The sequence below is a fragment of the Apis mellifera genome, linkage group LG4, assembly GCF_003254395.2.
Source record: "Apis mellifera strain DH4 linkage group LG4, Amel_HAv3.1, whole genome shotgun sequence".
Lineage (NCBI taxonomy): Eukaryota > Metazoa > Arthropoda > Insecta > Hymenoptera > Apidae > Apis > Apis mellifera.
In genome coordinates, this window is record NC_037641.1 from 9268138 (window position 1) to 9289889 (window position 21752).

At 37.3% G+C, this 21752-nt stretch overlaps 2 protein-coding genes and 1 long non-coding RNA gene across 4 annotated transcripts in view; 2 read left to right on the forward strand and 1 right to left on the reverse strand.

The window, feature by feature from the left end:
- Positions 1-21752, reverse strand: part of LOC408803 (tensin-1) — a 247322-nt gene that overhangs the window by 206339 nt on the left and 19231 nt on the right. The gene's annotated exons all lie outside the window — the stretch shown is intronic.
- On the forward strand, positions 3214-7172 carry LOC102655281. Its single transcript, XR_410289.3, has 3 exons — positions 3214-5437; positions 6986-7056; positions 7117-7172. It is a non-coding gene; the product is annotated as an uncharacterized LOC102655281 (long non-coding RNA).
- LOC411023 (cadherin-23) overlaps positions 9290-21752 on the forward strand; it is a 43025-nt gene continuing 30562 nt past the window's right edge. The window contains exons 1-6 of one of the 2 annotated variants that reach the window (XM_026440246.1): positions 9290-10463; positions 16958-17235; positions 17870-18021; positions 20123-20503; positions 20758-20887; positions 21335-21702. In XM_026440246.1, coding sequence (XP_026296031.1) covers positions 17034-17235; positions 17870-18021; positions 20123-20503; positions 20758-20887; positions 21335-21702 — 1233 coding nt within the window. In that variant the 5' untranslated portion in view covers positions 9290-10463; positions 16958-17033. The remainder of the gene's footprint in view (positions 10464-16957; positions 17236-17869; positions 18022-20122; positions 20504-20757; positions 20888-21334; positions 21703-21752) is intronic. The other variant, XM_016911799.2, reaches the window with a different exon arrangement.

Below are 21752 nucleotides of genomic sequence, written 5' to 3' on the forward strand. Positions count from 1 at the left end.
ATTAAGTTTTTTCGTACCAGTTATTCGAAACGATATTTATATCCTATCTTTTCCTTTTCAAATATTAGAAACTACTTTCAGGGAACGGTTTTTAAGCGAAGAACGCCTTCGAACCGGTCAAATTATTCAATTTTCAAGGCCGTTCTTCACCGTGCCTGTCCAAATTTAAAAATCAATCAGAATCGTTGCATTTCACATTCAATTTTTTATTTAACTGAATTTATACGAACACAAGTTTAGATTCTTTGAACTAATTGTTAAAAATAATTGATAATCCATAACAAAAAGAATATTTCTATTCTTTCAATAATAAATATCAACGATCTTTCATATTTCCAACAACTTTCACGAAACTTTTACACGAAAACTTTTTGACATGAATAAAATTCTAATATTTCCGTATATTAATATAAATTGTTTTCAATACGGATAATTTAACAACAAATTTACGACAGGATGAAATCGAACGGATACATCGGCGCATCGAATGGGAACGACGTTTCACGCGCGTCCTCACAACCCAACAATTTCACTTTCTCGGAGGAGGAAAACGGAGAGTTGAACTTTTAACATTATAGATGTACCTATCAATCATGCGAGCAATTAACGAACGTCGGCAAGAATCGTCGGGCCCTCGTTTAACTGTGGACATGCGTATGCGTTTTACGTAATTTTACAAACTCGTTAACAAAGGACGATAAATGAAATTCTACGGCGTACCTAAGGCGTTTATGCAAATCGAAAAGCCCGGGATTCTCTCACGCTAATATGACCGACCCGTGGCAACCCGTGTGATTGATCGAGCGAAGAAATCTGCATGAAAACGAACGCCCCCGAGATTTGTACCTGTACACGACCTGTAAAACATTCCTTTAAAAGTCTTAAAACATTACGTGTTATCGGCGACGTCCAATACTCGAATTCTTCGCGCGAAAGATCTGGATTGATCGATTGATTGATCGATGCGGCGTGAAAAAAAGGTAAGATTCGAAAACGGAGGAATCGAAACAGATGGCACAGAAATTCTGGGGTCGAAAGATTTCTGAATAACGAATTCCATCAATTAATCCCTAAAAAAGAATTGGGAAGCGTGTGAAATCGGGGAAAATCTCGAAACGATTTTCGATTAATCAATACGAAATGATGATTTCTTCATACAGATAGGAAAGATCACCGTTGATACGTCACTTTTCACCATACTTTCCAATACGATCCACTAAAAGTTCACGTTGCACGATCTCCTCGAAAAGTCTCCACTGGCACTCCGCACTTGCCCGAGCACAAAAAGATCTCGAAGCGTCCGAGCTGGGGATCGAGCCGAACACCGAACGAGAGAAATCGAGGTGATCGGAACGAAGATAGCCGATAGAGAGAGAGAGATGGAACGCGTTGACGATTTCCGATCCGAGGAAAAATCCGTTTCTCGCCGCGGTTTGTCCGACCTGATTGGGAGAGGAGGAGGGACGCGAGAACACTCGGGCGGATTACACTTGGCCGTGGTCGTCGCGCGATCGTCCCGTTTCGTTGCAAGAAAAGCGAGAGACAATTGGAACGAGAGAATTTCCATCAACCCGACACCCGGGCGGGGGTATATACAAGTAAGAAGCGGAGCGCAGCGCGTCGTCGTACACACAGCCACACTAGCGGATCAACCCGCAAAACATTGTCAAGCCGGGAACAAACGAGGTGGGCAGAAAAACTTGCAGCACAGGTATCGAACCGCAATGAATCCGCAATGGTGAGCGGAGTGTAGTGTGGGCCTCTCCCGGTTTCCGAGGAAGGTTGGGCGCGGGGGGGAGGGGGCCACGGAAGGCACGAGCCGAACCTCGTATAGGCCGGTATAAGATCCTCCGCGGCGAACCTCCTCTCCGTGGCCGGTGTCCGGGTTATCGGCTACGTAGATCCGACAGACGAAAGGTCGAGAGCGGTTAGACGTAACCCGCTAAATCACGTGGTAGCCGAACCGAGGAGGTGGGCGAGGGGGGAGAGAGAGGGGATGCGAGAGGGAGGGAGAGAGAGAGAGAGGGAGAGAGAGGGGGAGAAAGGGGAGAAGAGGGAGAGGGAGAGGGCTAAGTTGGGCGCGGGGAGTAAGGCTCGACGGAGGCGCGCGACGAACGACTGGGGCCCGCAGGTCCGTAAGAGGTCCCATTACTGCGGGGCCTGATGATACGGTGGACGGCAATCGCTAATGGCCAATGGCACGGATAAGAGGAAAGCGGAGGCCGGTGGTGCTCGGGAGTGGAGAGAGGTTAGGAAGAGACGCTGTGGATGGAGAGAGAGCGAGCGACTCTGGGCGGACTAGCGAGGAAGGAAACGGACGGCTTGGAGGAGAGCGTGTGTCCTGGGGAGAGAGAGAGGGAGAGAGGGGGGAGAGAGAAAGAAAGAGAGAGAGAGAGAGAGAGAGGAGAATGGAGAGAAGCAGGCCTGGATGGAGAAGAGGAGGTGGAGGTGAGTTCGGCAAAGGCCGGTCGGGCACCTGGGCGACACACTACCTCCTCACCTCTCTGCTCCGCGACTCACATGCTGCGCCGAGTATGCCCCTGACGTAGTTCCTTTCGTTTGTGCGTCGCCCCTCATGCTCGGATCGAGGGCTTCCTGAATTGAGGAGGTGCCCTCGCCTCGATCATCGTCATCGTTTCACGAATCGCGTTCTTTTCTTTTTTCTTTTTTCTTCTTCGTTTCGATTCCTTGCATTTTTTGGAATTCGAAAATTTCTCCTCTCCTCGAATTTTTCGTTTCGCCAATCTCTGTTAAACATTTGCTGTCGCGTTAGAATTTAATAATCAATTAATAGAGATGAATGTAGCGACGAGAAGATAATTTTGGAAAGATGGGAGGAGATTGTCGAGATGGGTAAATTTGGCAAATCGACACTTTTTTCGTATATACTCCATCTTTTTTTCCATCTACGTATTTTGTATTCGACTTTCCAATGTGATTCGTTGTTCTATTTATTACAAAATTATATTATAAAGATGAATTCGCAAGACAAAATGGATGATTGTGTACGACGTGATATATGAATACGTCGTTGAAAAAAACGAGATAATGAAGATAAACGAGTATTGATCGTACACGACTCTCGTTCTTTTACATTAAGAAGTTTAATATTAGATGTGTCTTTAATCTCATCATTATATTAATATTAATCGTTGCCACGTATAAATAAATATTAGCGTTTGTGTTTCTTAAGAATCTTAAGAAAAATAAAATAAAACTAGTAATTGAGATTTCAAACAGAATAATTTAAAATCTTGCAAAATAACATATCGACAAAATTTTGTTACAAAACTGTTCGATATCGTTATAACCTAATAATGAAATCTTTATCGGTTTAATATCTATCCTGGGCGCGAAAGATATTAAGGAAACCTTAAAATTTTCAACTCGTGTAATCCTAACCAGACCTGGTACCAAACCGCAAGTATCTTATGGCAATTTATATCGCGTGTACGAAACGAAATTAGCAGATTATACTTATGATACTTCTGCCCAAGATAAACAGAAACTAAACGCGCATTCCATCGATATCTTTTTGGACGCTTAACGTACCGATAAGATTGACGACTTAATCTCTTATAACGAAAAAAGTATAGTAGTGAGAGGAGAGAATGAAATGAAATATTTTCTCGATAAATAATCTTGCGAATAGATGCGAGACTCTACTTTTTACTCTTGCATCTGTATTGCAAACTATTTAAATTTCTACCAAAATTCGAAATAATCTCCCATTTCGATGCCAGCCTATTGAAAATAAAAGAAAAATCCACAATTTAAAAGCTAAAAAGAAAAAAAGAAAATAAAAGCGACGATCATTCTAATACGATCTTTCGTCGATCTTTGCTCCTCATCCCATCAACATTGTGGGTCAAGCTCGTTCAATTCACGTCTACCATTAAACATAACGAGCCGAGAAGCACCACGGACGATTATCTTCGTAAGGGAGCATGCTAATGTGTCGACGATAACCACCGTGCATTCTCGTGTCCTTCATCGCTTACAACGTTGTACACGTTTATCGCGACGTCCATGAAGTTTGGAGTCGGAGAACTATGTCCAAAATGTCCTTCGGCCATTCTCTTCCATCCTCTTCCCTTCCTTCCTTCTTTTTTATTTTTTTTTTTTTATTTTTTTCTTTTCCTTGCCTCCATCACGATTCCGCTACCCTTCGGTAGTCAGGAGAGTAGTCAATCGGTTAATAATATCCAACCCAGAGGCTGAAACTCGAATTAATTAAAAATAATAGGGAGTTTCTTTCCTTCGTTCCTTCTGTTTTCCATAAAAATCGCGAGCGAGGCATATGAAAATCTATGGCTTCTTCTTTTTTCTTTTTTTTTTTTCTCTTTTTTTTCGACACGCGAGTACCAATTATTAGGCTTCTGTTTTTGCACTACTTGTAAAGTGCTTATGCATGTACCCTGTAATTTGAAAGAATAGCTCCGAGAAACAGTTACTTGATGAGAATACCTTCGAACGTTGCACGTGGTTATTTTAGGTGTAAAATATATGCTTATTATTCACTGCTCGCTGACCCACTATCGCGCTTATTAATTATTGATTATTGGGTATCATTGAACGTGCCGGAATTCCAAGCTTTCGTGAAAAAATCGCAAAAAAAAAAAAAACGACGGCGAAATTACTTCTTCCCGCAATAATTTTTATTTCGAGTAACAAAATTATACCGTTCCTTTCTATCCCAATTATAAAATCCGCTTCCTGATTTGGCCACGAGTAATTTCTTCTCCATATATCGCAATAATAACGTATATATTTCCAACGAAAAATCCAAATTTAGCAATTATATTTTCCTCTCGATCCGTCAAATTCCATCCAAAATAATATTCATCAAAGAAAAAAATCTTCTCGGCGTAAATCGACGATTCGAAGAGCACTTGCCGTGAAAACACCGATTCGACAAAAAAATAAATAAATAAAAACAATTCTCGTAAATAATCCCGATTCGATGGGACGAGGTTAAATCGATCGATTCGAGAGGTCGATGGGATTAAAGTTTCGAAATGCGAAACGGGCACGTATGTGCACAACTGGAATGGATGAATCCGCCCCTGGCGCCATGGTGTGTGCCCAGAGAGATGTGGCATGGTGTGTGGTTGTTGGTTGCCGGCCGATGCCCAGTCTCCAGTCTGGCTGCAGCTGCGAACCGGTTATATACTTTCATCTGGCAGTCTTAGCACGGTCCCTAAAAGAGAATCCGATGACTATAGCCAGGAGAGCGCATACATACACCGATAGAGAGAGAGAAAGAGGAAGAAAAAGAGAGAGAGAGAAAGAGAAAGAGAGAGAGAGAGGAGAAAGGGAAACGAGAGGGAGGTTAATACCTGTACCGAAGGCACGCTTATGCATTGGAAGAAAGGGCGTCGTTTTTTTCATCCGGACCAGCAGCTACTCCTTCTGGTGTACCAACGAGCTCTTTTTGGTAACGTTCATCTTTCACTTTTTTGTTTAGCTTGTACACACACACACACACACATATACGAGCTCACCACTATACGCGAATCTCGTACAAAAGCTCGCGAAACTGGATAAATGGGAAATATGAGAAACGAATTATGGCCACGGGTATAAGGACGACTAATTGGAGGTGCTTACGTTGAAACGAGATGCCGATATCGTTGAGGGGACCGCGCTTACGTCCGATCGAATCGACCGATGCCTCGAGTTTCAGAGAAACCTGTCGATAAGAAGATTGCAACACTCTTTTGTACTCTTCATTTCAAAGTTTTGTTTTTAAAGAAGGATTTGAGATTCTAATTCGAATCTTTTTTTTTTTTGGTTCGTTTAAATTATCTTTGCATAATACGTGTATATATATAGATATACGTGTACGAATAATTCATATTCCATTTATTATTCTTTAATCTCCTTTTCCACAGAATCATCCAAGGTCTTCTTGCTGGAAGGATCGTGATTCGACGTTCGTGGCACTGGGAGCACGTACACGATAGGTTAGGTACATTTCACCGTGATAAATTATCAAACTGTATTGCGTAATGAGAAGTGGCGTGGCGTATTGAATTCATTCAATTCCATTTCAATGAAATCCTAGACAGGGTAAAGAAAGATCTCTTTAAAGATCTTTTTTTTTTTTTTTTATTTTCTCCTCTTCTTCTTCTTCTTCTTCTTCTTCTTCTTCGGGTCATCCTTGACATCTCATTCATATTCCGCCCACGGGTACGAGTTTCTTCTCTAGGTGAATATCATTGAATTTCTCGGATACTTTCTTACGCTTCGCATTCCATATAAGAGTTACCAAGGTCTTCGAGTTGGATTTCACGATTGCGAGGATCACGTTCCACTACCAGTGGATAATAGCAAAAAAATCGTATAATAGAAAGGAAGATTCTCGATACGGATGCATATGGAATTGGCGCTTTGGACGGGGTAAGCGTGTCGTCGATGCTTAATGATCCGATATCCAATGAAAATTGTGCGTTCTTCGAGAGATACGAGTCACTTGGAGCGGATATGTGTGTCATGACTCTTTCGAATGGAATTTTTTTCCCCGTCGTGCAACTACCGAGACGAGAGTATATAATCGTAAGACGTCTCATTTCTTTTTCCACAAATATTTTAAATTTCTAACGATCTTTATTATTTTATTCGACCACTATTCTCTTTTCTTCGTTACTTTTTTTCGTCGATACGAATTAATAAAAAAATATATATATTTTTCAACGTTAAATTACATTTTGAATTATTCTCTATGAAATAAGCGAACAATTTTTTTTTTTTTTTACAGCCATCACCGACAGTTAATTTCAGCTTTTCAGCTATAATCACGTTCGATAATGTTTGGCTGGCACAACGCCAACACGGCAGATATGTAGCTTCGTTAGAACCAAATGATGTATTGAACGATATAAATTGTTATTCGAAGAGTCAATACTATATTCGGAATTGACATTGTTACATCTATTAATTGACATTTACGGAAGAATAATGTATTTTTCCCTTTTGTTTACAGGATTTCTGATTTTCAACGATTGAAAAGCTACTGAATATCGATACTGTTATTCAGAATTAGAAAATCATCGTGTAAGTAAAAAAATGAACAGAATATTTCTACTTTTAACTTAACGATAAAATTATTTTTAGGTACCAGGAAATTGGAAGAAATCACAACGAGGATCGAGTTGGGACCGAGTTGTGTATTATACAAAATCATGGCAGCTTATATTTCGGTAATTACATCATCCAGACTGCGTGTAATACACGTTTTAAAAAAAGAGTCAGCTCTGAAATTCAATACGCGTATGATATAATCTACACGGAACAGGAAATTTAACTGTTGTCCGTGTTTGTAATTCACGTATTCCTCCTCGGCAACAACCGTACGTGCCAAGATATTTAATTTCGTACCTTTCGTTTATATAAAATGTCGATACATGTTACATTATCGATATTAAAATTATTAAAAAAAAAACTGATCAACCACCCTATTAATATCTCTACCCTAAAGAATATAATATTGTTACAAAATATATAGAATTAATTCTCCCTTCTACTCCCCTATTACTACCTCTATTTACTACATTTACCCTAAAGAATGCACGTTGTCAAAAAATTTGCAATATGTTAACTAACTCCTTTCTATATTCTTCTTTTTTCTAATAAAGGAAGAATCGTGTTGCGAGCAAAAACTTCGCATAGAAGTTTACTTCGCCAAGAGAAGAAAAGTGGCCGAAAGTGACGTGAAATCGGGTAGCCGCCGCGTATGCGAATTCAGCTTTCAAGAGATGAATACGCGTACACGTGATGTATAGCGTTAGGATCCATTGTGAACATGGTACAAATAAAAATCACGTAGGTACAGTTACTTCATCCTCTGTGTGCATAAAGGAGTACGAAAGGTCAGTCCTCTTGGAATTCACGGTGGTGTACACGTACGTACACTTTTCGACCGAACGAGGAGGAAACTCTTACACAGTAACATCATCACGTAACGTTCTGAACGAACAAACGGGGAACAAGTCCTAGGGAAGAGAAGAAAGACCTGTCCTCCTTAAAATAAAATCTGCTCGCTATCTTGGGGCTACGTGGTGGTAAGGTAGGTGCGTGTGACCGTGAAGTCCGATCCTCTGAGTCACCAAACAGAGTACCATGCATTAACGAGCAATTGAACTACCACGCAACACGCGCCTATATATATATATGTACATTTATAAGAGATATTTTATTTTTCGATACTGGATTATAGCTTCGAAAAAAAAAAAGGAAGAAGATATTTCTCTCGTATTCTATATCTTTATGACTGTTATTTTGACAGGTGTATAGAGTGGATAAGTAATATACCCCGTTTATAGAAATAGAAAGTTTAGTTTAGTGTCTGATCAAATGAAACAGTTCAGAATTTACATATTTGAATTATTGTTCGAGAATTTGATAAAATTGGAAAGAAATATATGAATTTGATATTGTATGTTACGTATGTAATCGTAACGAGAATAATTATAATATATTTGTATATTTTTTTATCAAATAAAAGAGAAGATATATTGTCCAATCTCTTCTGAGAAGAGAGAAAAGAAGAAACAATATTTAAAATATATATATATATAAATTATAAAATTATATAAATGAAGTATTAAAATTTTGATCATGATTGAGTTATTAATTAAACTTGATAAAGTTTAAATTAAGATATTCATTATTTATTTCCAACGAAATTGACGAGCGAATACAGTGAGCGACATCTAAACGCGAATGAAGAAGTAGCATTAGTTTGGTTCAATGAACTTGTGGTAAGTACGTTTCGTACCTGGTTTCGGTATCTCGACGGGGGATAAAACGCGTTAATGTAACATCTGGAATTGATAAAATCGTGAGCATACGTATGGCCACGTCGTAAACGAGGTGCATGAATTTTCTTGGGCCGTTCTTTCGTTAAATGGAGAAGAGAAAGGAACGTCGGTAGGTTATCTTGTTCGTCGATAACATCTGCGCACGATAAAACAGGAAAATTCATAAAGGGTTAAACTGGTTTTTACGACGAACAGAGGAAATACCATCTTTTGAAATTTTAAAAAAAATTATTTCAACTTCAACGTTGTTTAATCGCAAACAAACAAATAATATATTTCTTCTTTAAAGAACCAGTATTTCATAAATAAATAATTAAAATTACAACGCGATGTTACAATCAGAATTTTTATCTTTAATAAGAGCTAACGTTAATTTTTTTTTTTAAAAATTTAATAGAAATAAGATCATTTTTCGTAAATTGTTGTAAAATTTCCAAATTTTCGTTCTCACAAGTGTGAAATTCCGTGTGGATGTCGAAACACGAATGATCACAACGACGACACAAAGAGGGGAAATCCGTCGGTGCATGGCTCGGGGAGCACGATGGGCTGAATTTAACTTCGAACAACCGTACGTTTTGTGATATTCTGTGTACGGTCAGTGCTCACGCCGCAGAACGAAACACCGGGCACCGATCCTCAACACGCTTCTGTCTCGATTCCGCCTTCAGTTCGCCGTCGTGAGTCCACCTGAACAGGTGACCGATCCTTCGATAGACAGTCATCATCGATAGACATTTCCGTCTCTCCTTCTATCCCTCTATGTTATTTCTTCCCAACGTTTCCAAGAGATTATACGCGAGGACATTTTTTTTATTTATTTACGATCGAAGAAAAAAATCATTTCTTCGTTTCGTTTCGAAAATAGGTAGATGTAGATCAATTTTTTAACTTATACAATAAAAATTAATTACACCTATTCGAATTCTATTTATCAAATCGAAGATTGTGTAGACGATAGACGACAATTTAATAATATTATTATATTTATAATCTGTCGCAAATTTGTTCCAAGATTTACACGATTAATTGTAAAGGTGGCGGCTGTAAACAGAGTCGGTGAGGGTGATCGACTACCGTGGGTAAATGGAGTTTATTGCCGTAGGCGAACGTTCAGTATACCGGCGAGAGCTCACCTGGCCAGGTGAACACGCTGCGCCTCTTCTCACAGGCGGTTTATCAGTAACATGCTGACAGACGGCGGTTACCGTCGAGACGAGGCTGCTTAAGCAAAATCTCGCCTTTATACCGAACTTGGCAAATTGTCCTCGATGAAATAAGCCGTCGTGAACGTCGGGGAGATCTTGGATAACGTTGGAAGAATTATTATTTCCACGAACGAAAGTGAAATAAATCGTTGACTTTTAAGTAAAGTGACATGTTACCAGTGAAAGTTTAGAAAGAACGTGGTTATACGATTTATTATTATCGTATCTGTTGCGTGCGTGCGTTTACCGAGGCAGTGATTGTTTTTTGTCCAACAAAAGAATCGAATCGAAATAAGAGAGATATTTTTCTAAAGAGTGCAACGGTATCGGAGAGAGAAAAGAATAATTTTTTCCAGTGCAACATTATACAGAAATAAAGTAGACAATTTTCAAGAATATGTGGCGGAGGAAGAACAATTTTACGATGGATATCGTGAGTATCGATCCTTATTATTATCTTTCCTTCATTTTTTGACAAGTTTGGCAGCACACTTTCAAAGTATGACAGTTACAGATAGCGTGTCTATCGCGCCTCTGTGAATTATATCAGTGTATAATTCGATTCTCTGGTATGCAATTAGAACTGATTCTGTGAATTAGGCTTCGAAGTATGTTACGCGAGTAAAGAAGCTACGTTAACTTATCATAAATACTTGTCTGTGAGAAAGAAGGAAAAAAATTCTTTTGTAACGTTGATTTGCTTCTCTCTCTGTAATTAAAGGATAGAAACGTATATTGTAAGTAAGTGGATATGTAATAAGTGACGCGTAAATGAAATGTTAAAATTAATAAACGAATTGCCGATTGTCAAAACAATGTTTACGTGGCAATGTTTACGTCCCATTTTACCATTTATCTCCCTTTCATAAATCTTTGTATACGTTCTACGACTAAGAATCGATGAGAATGAAAATTAAAACCAACAATGGGGACGCAAATGCTGCAAAAATTGAACACGATCGCCATTGTCCTCAATTTCTCTTTCTTTCTCTCTCTTTCTACACACATCAGTCATTAACAATTAACCATTAATATTTCGTGACGCAATCTCTGGAATGAGATATAAAGGACATCGATATAATCACTTTTCATCCGTGCCACGTAACAAACGACATTACGAAATACCCATTTCTCTTTTTCATTTATCCTGAACATTATTGGGCTCCTTGTAATTACTTCTACGTTGTTGTTTCTTACCCACAGGAGAGGATTCACGTTCTCACGGAATACATCTCGCTTTGCGTAATCACCGCGAGATTCTTCGTCTTCTTTTTTTTTTTTTTAGAGACGAATTTTTAAAGGGGAACGTAAATTAGGCAGAGAGCAATAAAATGTGGAATAAAGAGATAATTCAACGACGCGAATTACGTATTTAACGCAACCGGTTTACTACACAACAACGTAAGACGCGATTTAACGAGATAGATTGTGTTTAATTATATGAATAATTGTTTGAGCGTGGGAATATTATTCGTTATTAAGATCGTACAGTTATTCCTTGCAAGAAATTATGATAATACAGAGAAATTTGTATTAATTGCAGATTTATCCTCTTATTGAGTTTTTGAGAAACAATCGCCTATTACAAGCTGTTATTTTTAACTCGCTATAAAGATTCCAATTCTCAATAATTATTCCAAATGCATTAATATCCCGACCGAATTTCGTCCAGTTTCTGAACGAAATATCCTCTTAATCTCTCAACGAGATGTAGTAACTCGTTTATCTTACCAACCAGGGTAAGACACTTACATAGTCAATAACTTGGTAGGAATATGTAACTCGATCGAAGAAGTAACCAATACTTGTACGCGTAACCGATACCTTTCGAGAGAGCCATAGTTCGATGTCACCATTTTTTTTTTTAAATTGCATAATTGTTACGCGTAGAAATTACAGATTCTCTTTTGCAAAATCTCTTTCGATATCGAAAAAAAAAAGAAAATTTTCGATATTCTACAAAATTAATACCCATCCATTGGATTAATACCTTCCCAAGCAAGTTGTTTCAAAAGCTTCGTAATTATCGTTAAAGCAATCGTAAATAGAATTTAATGGAAAAAATTCTTCATTATACTATACATATAAACACAGTGAACGAAACGTTGCATTCTTCTGTCGATTATATCGACACGAGTGTAATACATAAATTTCACAGATCTCGCCAAGGGATGAAATTATTCTAACCGTAAAAAAAAAATGGACCGAGATGGAACGAAAAATTTGTGAAGAAGGAGGCACAATTATCGCGGCGAGGCGGAATTTATCGTTGTGGAAAAACGACGGGAATCGCGTCAAGGAAAGGAAGGAACGATCGTGGAACGTATCGGCGATGCGAGTCGACGGCCGTCACGCAACGATGCATCCTGGACGGGGGTGAAGCCGTGGGGGGAGGAGGAGGCGGTGTGGTGTGTGTGTGGGGTGTGCCAATACCACGTGCAGTGTTATCATTCGGAAGCATGCATGGCAGGTGTAGGAAATGACGTCACGCAATACCTCGGAGTATCCCTCGTTTGAAACACGACCTTACACCGTCTATATTTTAGACGGACAACACCGTGCATAAAAAGCTTCCTCCAGAGCGGGACACAATGGGCGTCCTTGCCATTCGGATTAACAATCCTGCCTGTTAATTGGCCAGGATCTTTTGTCTCGAATTCGAATCGCGTAGGAATTTTTTTTTAATAATTTTCGCTTGTATCGTTGAAAAAATGATTGAATTGTAGTTGGAATTACGCGAAACGGAATTTTTTTAAAAACTAAATGGTATACATATTACGGTTCGTAATATTCTTATATTAATTATGAGAAGCAACGGTATTAGAGATAGTTCTTTATGGAAGGAATGTTCAGTTGAAATTAGGTCGATTCTTAAAATTGCATCGGTATCGATTAATAAGAGAAGAGGAAATCCCTGATTTAAACTCCGGTTTTTTCTGCACGTCCTTGAATAAAGCGAAGAAAACTTGGTTTCCAAAGATCTAACGGCGTGTTTCAACGAGTGATCGATATCGATCACTGTTCTTCGTAAGAATAAATAAAAAAAAGAGAGAAAGAAAGAAAGAAAGGTAACTGTAAACTTCAATCAGCGTACTATCGCCCTAATTGTTACGGTGCCATTTTCGGATCGTATGAAAACAACGAACCTTCAGTCTTAAAAGTCAAGAGCGTGGCCGACACACTCTGTTGGCAACAAGAACACTACATGGCATATATTCGTAAGTATTCCCAAAGTGTCGAACTATTCGTGGCGCGAAAAATATCTTCGAATCTATCCTTATCTATCAATCGCTTATCATTTAAAAAAATGAAACAGAAAATTTCCATCTTAAACAGAAAATTGGCGAACACTGCTTTCAACATCTTTACAACCAAAAAATTTAATTCTTTCGAACAATTTGATTTTTGAAGCAACTTTGAACTACCACTTTCCATATAAATCGACTCTGTTGAATTTATAACATAACGTTAAACGGAGGAAATATTCGTAAGAATATTCGTGAAATCTGATGCACGAAACATTACCAAGTCATAGCTGGTTCAGAGATCCATTCAGAGAGAAGGGGATAGATTTAAATTTGAATATATATGGTTAGCTACGCTCCCTTTCGTACAATTATCACGCGTAAGCGGTGTTCGCAAGAAGAAGAAGAAGAAGAAGAAGAAGAAAAGTGGCGGTTACGTATGATGCGTAATTTCGAAGAAAAAGGAAGAAAGGTTGGTCATCTTGGTCACGACTCCTTCTGCCAATCTAGATGCTTCGGGACTGAATTAATGGTGTTTCGTAATCTGGCTTAACTATCTGGTTTCCGGGCATCGGCCTTGCAGACCACTGACCACGGCCGGATGCCTCTGTCTACGAATGGCGAACGAGTTACCACCACGGGGAGAAGTCGCTGAACGGGCGTTTAATGAAGTTGGCGTGGTTCAACAACCGTCCACCGCTTCATCCCGGCCCGCCACCACCGTAATTTGCATTCGGTGCTCTTGATCGATCGCGTGATAATCGCCGGCTAATATTGTTCCCTTAAGCATAAGTTTTCCATTTATCTTGAGTCTCTCGCCCGAAATGCTACGTGTTTCGCGCATTAACGTTTTTAACGTGCGATAAATTTCACTGCTTCTACAAGCTTTTTGATTTCCATCCGCGATCGAATATTTATCGATGGTAATTTTTCTAACTGTTACCGCCACTTATACAATTATTTATAATTATGTGTATAATCTAGAGATCTAATTGAACATAAGCGAAGAAAATTATTTAAATTCAAAGAGCAAGAAGGAAATATTGTGTACAAAATTTTTAATAAATGAGAATGTTGATCTGACTGGAAGGAAATTAATAATTTTCCAGAAGAAGGAAATATATATATATATATATATATATTTACAAAAATCAGCGATTCCAACGTGAATTATTTGCGTTAATTAAAAATATGACTTTTATTTTAACATTTAATTAAGGAAAATGGCTCTCTTGCTAACCTCGAATCCGGAAAATTTATTCAAACGAAATACTTTATATCATATATTTTAAATTTAAAAAAAAAATATATCCTTATTTAATTTAGAATTACAAAATCGTGATAATGAAATCACATTATGTTGTTTCTAACGATTTTAATGATAAAGTGTCATTATTATTATGTTCAGCAATTAATTCTTTTATTAATTAAAGAATCATAGTTCTCCGGTGTTCCGATTAACCATTTATCTGAAATAGCATTAACGTAGAATCTATCGTATAATCTTGCAGATGATAATTTCATTATTTAACGCTTTAAGATTTAATTTAGATTCTCTGGATTCTCATCTATCTATACTAGAAATAATTGATCCACATTTTTCGAATAAAAGCAAAATTGTATTGAAAGTTAGACGTTGGACGTGCAAGCAAGTAGATGCAAGATCAACGAACGAATTGTTATGTAATTAATGGTTGCATGCGAAAACAATTTTATTCCTTTCCATTTTATTCGAATTCATACATTTGCAAAAAAAAGTTGTATATTTCTTAAACAAAATATTCGATTGTACTTTAACGATAACAATTATATTGTAAATTCTCTTGTAAATCAAATTGAATCAAATTTTTCTCTAAATTAAATTATCTCCATTGTAGAGAGGAGAATATTTAGAACATATTTATAGAATTTGCATGTTAGAAGTAAAACAAGGTTAAAATCTGAGGCGAAATAATCCGAGATCGAAGAGAATGAAGCGTAGAATCCAATGTCTCACAAATTGGTTTCTTCTGGAAGAAGGAAACTCATTTCGTTTTTTCACGCTTGTATTACAGTTATGCGGTATAACAACGACGTCGTGAGAAACCAACTGCGACTTCCTGCGAGCTTTCACTTCGTTTAATTGCGCTCATTCGTGACTCTTGACAATCTTGACATTGAACACAAAGCATTTCGTCGTGGAGAGAAAGTAAAGGGAGGGGGGGGAAACAGTTTATCAAGTGACAAATTGAACGTAACAGGTGCGAGGATCGCCATTAAAAATTAATTTTCTTTCTTGAAAACGCTCGATTATGACAAGAAATAAACAGAAAAATTTCTTTCAAATATCATTATAACTATATTATATAACGACTTACTTATATATTCATAAAACAAACAATAGTTTACACAGGTAATATAACTCGAATCTTGTTAATTACACGCTAATGTAGTCGAACAAATGGTTCATAAACGAACGATCCTCGATTGCCAAGACAAGCGAAGCGAGAGATATCGACGGAATTTTAAATAAATATTTTCTTCGTTAATAAGCCCGTTCATCGATCGAAATTTATTCACAATTAAGTGGCAATAATCGTATCGTCAACGATATCGATTATTACTTAATTTTTCTCGCACAAATTGCAAATTTTTCCATTCTCCATCCTGTCAAACTTTCTACTTCTCCGCTTTGTAAAATTTCCATTCTCCACTTTCCTGAATTTTCTCAATTGTGATACGAAACGTTATCGAGGATGAATTTTCACCCATCGAAGAGAAATCGGTTCGCGTGCCACGAGAAAATCTATAACCTTTTTCATCCGACAACCGGTTTACTCGCGCTTTCCTTCTGCCCGAGTTACATTTTTCAGCCACTTCTAGTTCCACGATTCTTCTTCTCCATTCCCCATCCTCCCTCGTTTTCTCCAACGCCGCCAATTACGGCACCCAACGTTGCGCCATTGAACTAATTAACTTTGCGATCCACACGATTCCGTGGACTCGTTTCGATTCCTAGAAGTCGGCCTCCCCCCTCCCCTCCTACTTAGCAAAATCACCGAGCTATCGATACGAGCGTGAAAGTGACACGCGCTCGAAAGTGGCGCATCGATTTAAATGCTTCCAAGAAGAATTTGAATTTTTTTCCAAAAAAAAAAAAAAAAAAAAAAGAAAAAAGAAGACGATTATTTCTTTTCTATATATAAATAATGTACGCAGTTTCTCTCCGATTTAACGTGTAAATAGGTTCAAAACAAGTTTGATATATTCCAACTGATTATCGTGGTAATTTATTAATAGGATTTTATATATAGTACACGATAGCACGATAGAATGTTTGCTTGAATGCTTCAACGAATATATTAATTATTGTTACTACAACCGTTTCTTAATTGATGTTTTAATACGTCTTCAATCATTTCGTTGTGAAAGTACGATAAATACTAATTTTTTATTCCAGTACGAATCAAATTATTGCTATAACGAGCTTGTTACTTTAGTTGAAATTAGAAATTTGAGATAGGTTTAGAAGAAGAAATATATATAAATTATATTGGATGGAATTTTGAATATACACGTTTAATTTGACTCGAAGGAATTTTCAATTTTTAATCATTGATGCTTTTAAATGTTTATTACGATAGAATCGTGTTTCCAAATGGTTTTTCTTTTTTTTTTCTATTTAAAAATTTAAAAATTTCAGATTGGAAGCAAGTTAAGAAAGTTTCCAGTCGACGGTCAACGATAATCATGCCAATTAAGCGAAGTTTGCCATCAAGATGACCTCGACGAAGCCGATCATCACGTTTTCATGGCTGTTGCGATCCTACAAGAGGCCTAGGTTTAAGTTGGAATGGCTCGGTTTCGTGTTCGCCTGCCTTTTGTCCAGTTGCTCGGCAAGGAACAATCCACCGCGTTTCCTGATCGACGGCCAAACGGAAATCATTCTCAGGCAGAAAGAAGGACCTGATACGCCAGTTGGTAAGGACATATGGAACTTGATTCTGCCTCGGTTAACACGCCACGTGGTTCAGAACGGAATAATAACATTCCTTAAAAAACTCGAAACTTCGTTAAGAAAAAAATATAACATTACGTTTCTCATATATCATATATATTTTTAAACAAGGAAGGAGAAAATAATAATAACTTTGGCGTATAATTACTTTTAAACCGTGTATAAATTATTTATTTACACGGGGAAAAAAAAGATTATTCTTAAAGTTATTACTTCCGTTTTTAATTACCAGGATTAATTTCAAATTGTAATAATCACTTTATTTTCTTTATTGCTAAAATATACCATAAAAGTGTATTTAATTTTGATTTTTTTTTTCTCCCCTTTTTCGTTTCGTAATTCGATGCTTTCGTAATCTTAGAGATTAAGTTTCATTATTACACGCCAGAGATATTTATACCCGTGTTGATAAATATATTTCTTTAGAAAAAAAAAAAAAAATTCGTACAAATTTTCCACGCCTGTTTCGACCATCCTCCAGTGACCGAGCATCCTCGATATCATCGCTGCCCGATATCGCGCGTTTAAAATTAATCACGCCTTTATCGTTTCCTGGTGTATCGCGTTGCGATTCGTGCCGACTGGTTTCTGTTGCAGGCAGTTTAATTTACAGGCTTCGCGGCGTCGATCCTGACGGTGACAGCCTGACGTTCGGCGTTAGAGATCAACCTGGCAGCGACGTGATTCGGGTCGAGAATTTTAGCCCGACCGAGGCCAATATTTACTTGAACAAATTGCTGGACAGAGAGGTAATTCCCCCGAGACGGTCTATTTCACACCAATCTTTTTATTCTCATGGATATTCTCCCATCTCGGTTCCAATTTTTTTTTTGATACTGTTTTCCAATATCATTTCATCGATCAATATTATTAATTCTATTAGGATTATTGGCAAGTTTGTTAACGCGATTAGAGAAGAGACACGAAGAATTTTGATTGATCGATTTTTCTTGGAACCGGATCGAAAGTATCGTTTATCTTTGGAATTATTTTTTGAAATTTTAGATTCTAATTGGAATTGTAAACTTTTTTAGTGGAAGAAAATTTGACTTAACTTTGTCGTTACGATAGAAATGCAAATATTAGCCTTTCGTTCGATTAAAGAATCTCGAGTGTAACTTTATTCTTTAGAGACAAAATTCTTTTCAGGATAAAGAAGAATAAATTATCTATAACTAAATCTTACTTCCCTCTCTCTCTCTTTAACATATATCAACAGATATATTTATTACGATGTTGTCCATCAATTTTCTAAATTTCAATCAGAATTTGCGGTAATTAAATTTCATATTACAATCGTATATCAATAAATGTCAGTCGAAGAAGGATTTCTTCGAAACGGGGAAAATACAAATTTTTACCTTTTACCCGTTTAACACGGAGAGGGGAAGATAATTTTGTTGCTCATCTCGCACGAGCGATCTTACGGAATATCTTTCACGCATAGCAGGCTCGATCGCATCGATGTCGAAGATATTAAAGAGAAACTCGGGGACGGGCGGAGGGAGGTAAAGAAGCGTGCAACTGTGCAACCGATCCACGCCCGATCTATTCGTGGAACTTGTTATTTTGTCATCATCGTCTCTCTTAAAACGTGACCGTTTGCGTGTCTTAGGCTTAATCCCTCCGCCGAGGGAATATCGCGCTTCCCGCGTGATTATTGGTTTCACGATGCACGTATATACGGACAGAGATTGTCTCTCGTCGTGGTTTTATAATGATCTTGGTAATGCCGCCACTTTCTAAGCGATAGGGTGGTTTGCATGCCGTCTAGCTTTCATGATCCGTTCCAATTTTCCTCCTTTTTTGTCAAACGAGATGGCGTTTTTTCCGCCTAGGGAAATTCGATTTGCCAGCTGTATTATATCGCGCGAGAAAATCAATTGCCTCTGTTATTCGTTTATTTAACTTGTTTCTCTAATTATATGTGTATTCCTTCTTTTTTTTTGTTTTTTATTCAGAAATTTTTTCTTAGACAATAGAAAAATATTGTGAATCAGAGTGGATCGATTCGGCTTTCGATCGATTTCAAAATTATTAATACATTTATATATAATATCTCCGTGACACATAATAAATATAATAATAATAAATAATTGTCCAGATATTTACAGAAAAATATTTTGACTTTGGGAATTTAAAGCTAACGATATTTAAAATTCCCAACTTTTTTATTCGATAAAAATTTGTAATCTCTAACTGCAATTATATATGTATTCCTTTTTATTCAGAAATTTTTTTTTAGAGAATCGTAGAAAAATATTGTGGATCAGAGTGGATCAGCTTTCGATCGATTATTAATACAAAAAATTAATAAAATTATTGATACATCTGTATATAGTGTCTCTGTAATAAATATAATATTAATTTATAATTGTCTATATATTTCTGATAATTATAGAAGAATATTTTGACTTTGAGAATTTGAGCTAGCGATATTTAAAATTCCCAACTTTTTTCTTCTTGCTTATTTTTATTAATAATTATTATATTATTATATTTTTATTGATAAAACTAAAAAATTTGTAATCTCTAACTGCAATTATATGTTTTTTTTTTTTTTTAGAGAATCGTAGAAAAATATTGTGAATCAGAATGGATCAGCTTTCGATCGATTTTAAAATTATTAATACATTTATATGTAATATTTCCATAACAATAATATAATAAATATGATAATAATACATAATTATTCAGATATTTCTGATAATTACAGAAAAATATTTTGACTTTGGGAATTTAAAGCTAGCGATATTTAAAATTCCCAACTTCTTTTTATTCGATAAAAGTCGAAAATATTGAAAATTTTGAGTTGGAATCCATTAAAATTTTGCCGTACGTTTTGTTCAGGTGAGGGACGAGTACGCGCTGGTGTTGACTCTGACAGACGGAAGATTGGGGGAGGGAAACTTCATCACGCAAAGTTTATTGCTGCTTGTCGAAGATGTTAATGACAACGTGCCGATATTTCGTCCACACCCGACTTCCCTCACGTTACGCGAGGATTCCGGGCCAAGCGTTCTAACAACGGTCGAAGCCACGGACGCGGACCTGGGTGCACACGGCCAGGTGGTTTACTACCTGCAGGAACTGGACGGGGATAATGATGTGTTCAGTATTTCCACTGTCAATGGGAAAGGTGTCATCCGGCTGGTTGGCCGCCTCGATTACGAAAAGAAATATTTGTACCAGTTGAGGATTTTGGCGATCGATCGAGCGATAAACGAAAAGGTAAAAAAAAAAAAAAAAAAAAAAATTGTAAAATACGATTGCCTGTTTCATTGTACGTTTAGACGTATAAGGGTACGAAAATTGTGTTTTAAGATAGAGCCCGCATGTTAATTATCGTTTACATTGAAAAATATCTTTGCAAAATATTCCAAGGAAAACAACGAGAGTATTATTTACTCGTTGTTAGATTAACTTTTTATTTCACGTTACGTAATATTTGTTTCTCACTCTATCTTTAATTATCTTTGATAAAGGTAAATACAGGGACAACCGCGATACTCGTCAAAGTTCAAGATGTCGAGGATCAACCTCCGGAGTTCATAACCATGACACCTGTTGCCAGAATCAGTGAAAATGCTAGGATAGGCACATCCGTTCTCCACGGTTAGTCAACGATTTATTATATATATATATCGTTAGAAACTATTAGCAATCAAAAAGGAGAATAAAAAAAAAGAGGAACGAAACAAATTTTTAAAACAAATTAATATTTAATTTTTGAATTACAAATTTTAAATTCGCACGAAAATATCCAACGAGGCGTGTGAAATAAATATAGTAGAATTATGTCTTTTTCAAGAGGCAAGTTCCGTTACTTTCACTCACCGTAAAATTAGTAATAAAGTATTCTCTAATTTACCAGTTAATTTTTCCCCCTCCCTTTTCTTTCTCAAAGACTCAGGAAACGTTTTACGGTTCGCGTCCTAAAACGATTTTAAAATTTAATCGCCTTATGAAATTCAATTCTTCCATTCGATTACGATCGAATCGTTACAGTTAATGGTTACAAAAATGGTTTATTAAAAATCGTTTTGTAATAACGCGTTACAGTGCGCGCTGTGGACGGAGACAAGGGAATAAACAACAAAATCGTGTACAGCATCAGCCAGGGGCCGAGATATCTGTTCGACATAGACGCGACTTCCGGCCTCGTGTTCACCAGGGCGCAACTCGATCGAGAAGCGGAGGAGAACGCCGACGGCACCTTTATCCTGGAAATCACCGTGAGAGAAGTGTCGAAGATCGTCCCCCCGCCATCGGTTTCCACCGAAGTCACCATCATTCTGACGGACGTGAACGACGAGGCCCCCAAGTTTCGTAGCCCGAGATATCGAGCCGAGATAAACGAGAACGCGCCTTACAATACGCCGGTTAATTTCATCGGTGATGCGATACCGGAAGTTTACGATCATGACTTGGTGAGAAGCGGATAACGTTGGATAATGTTACGTTGCCTGTAAAATATTGC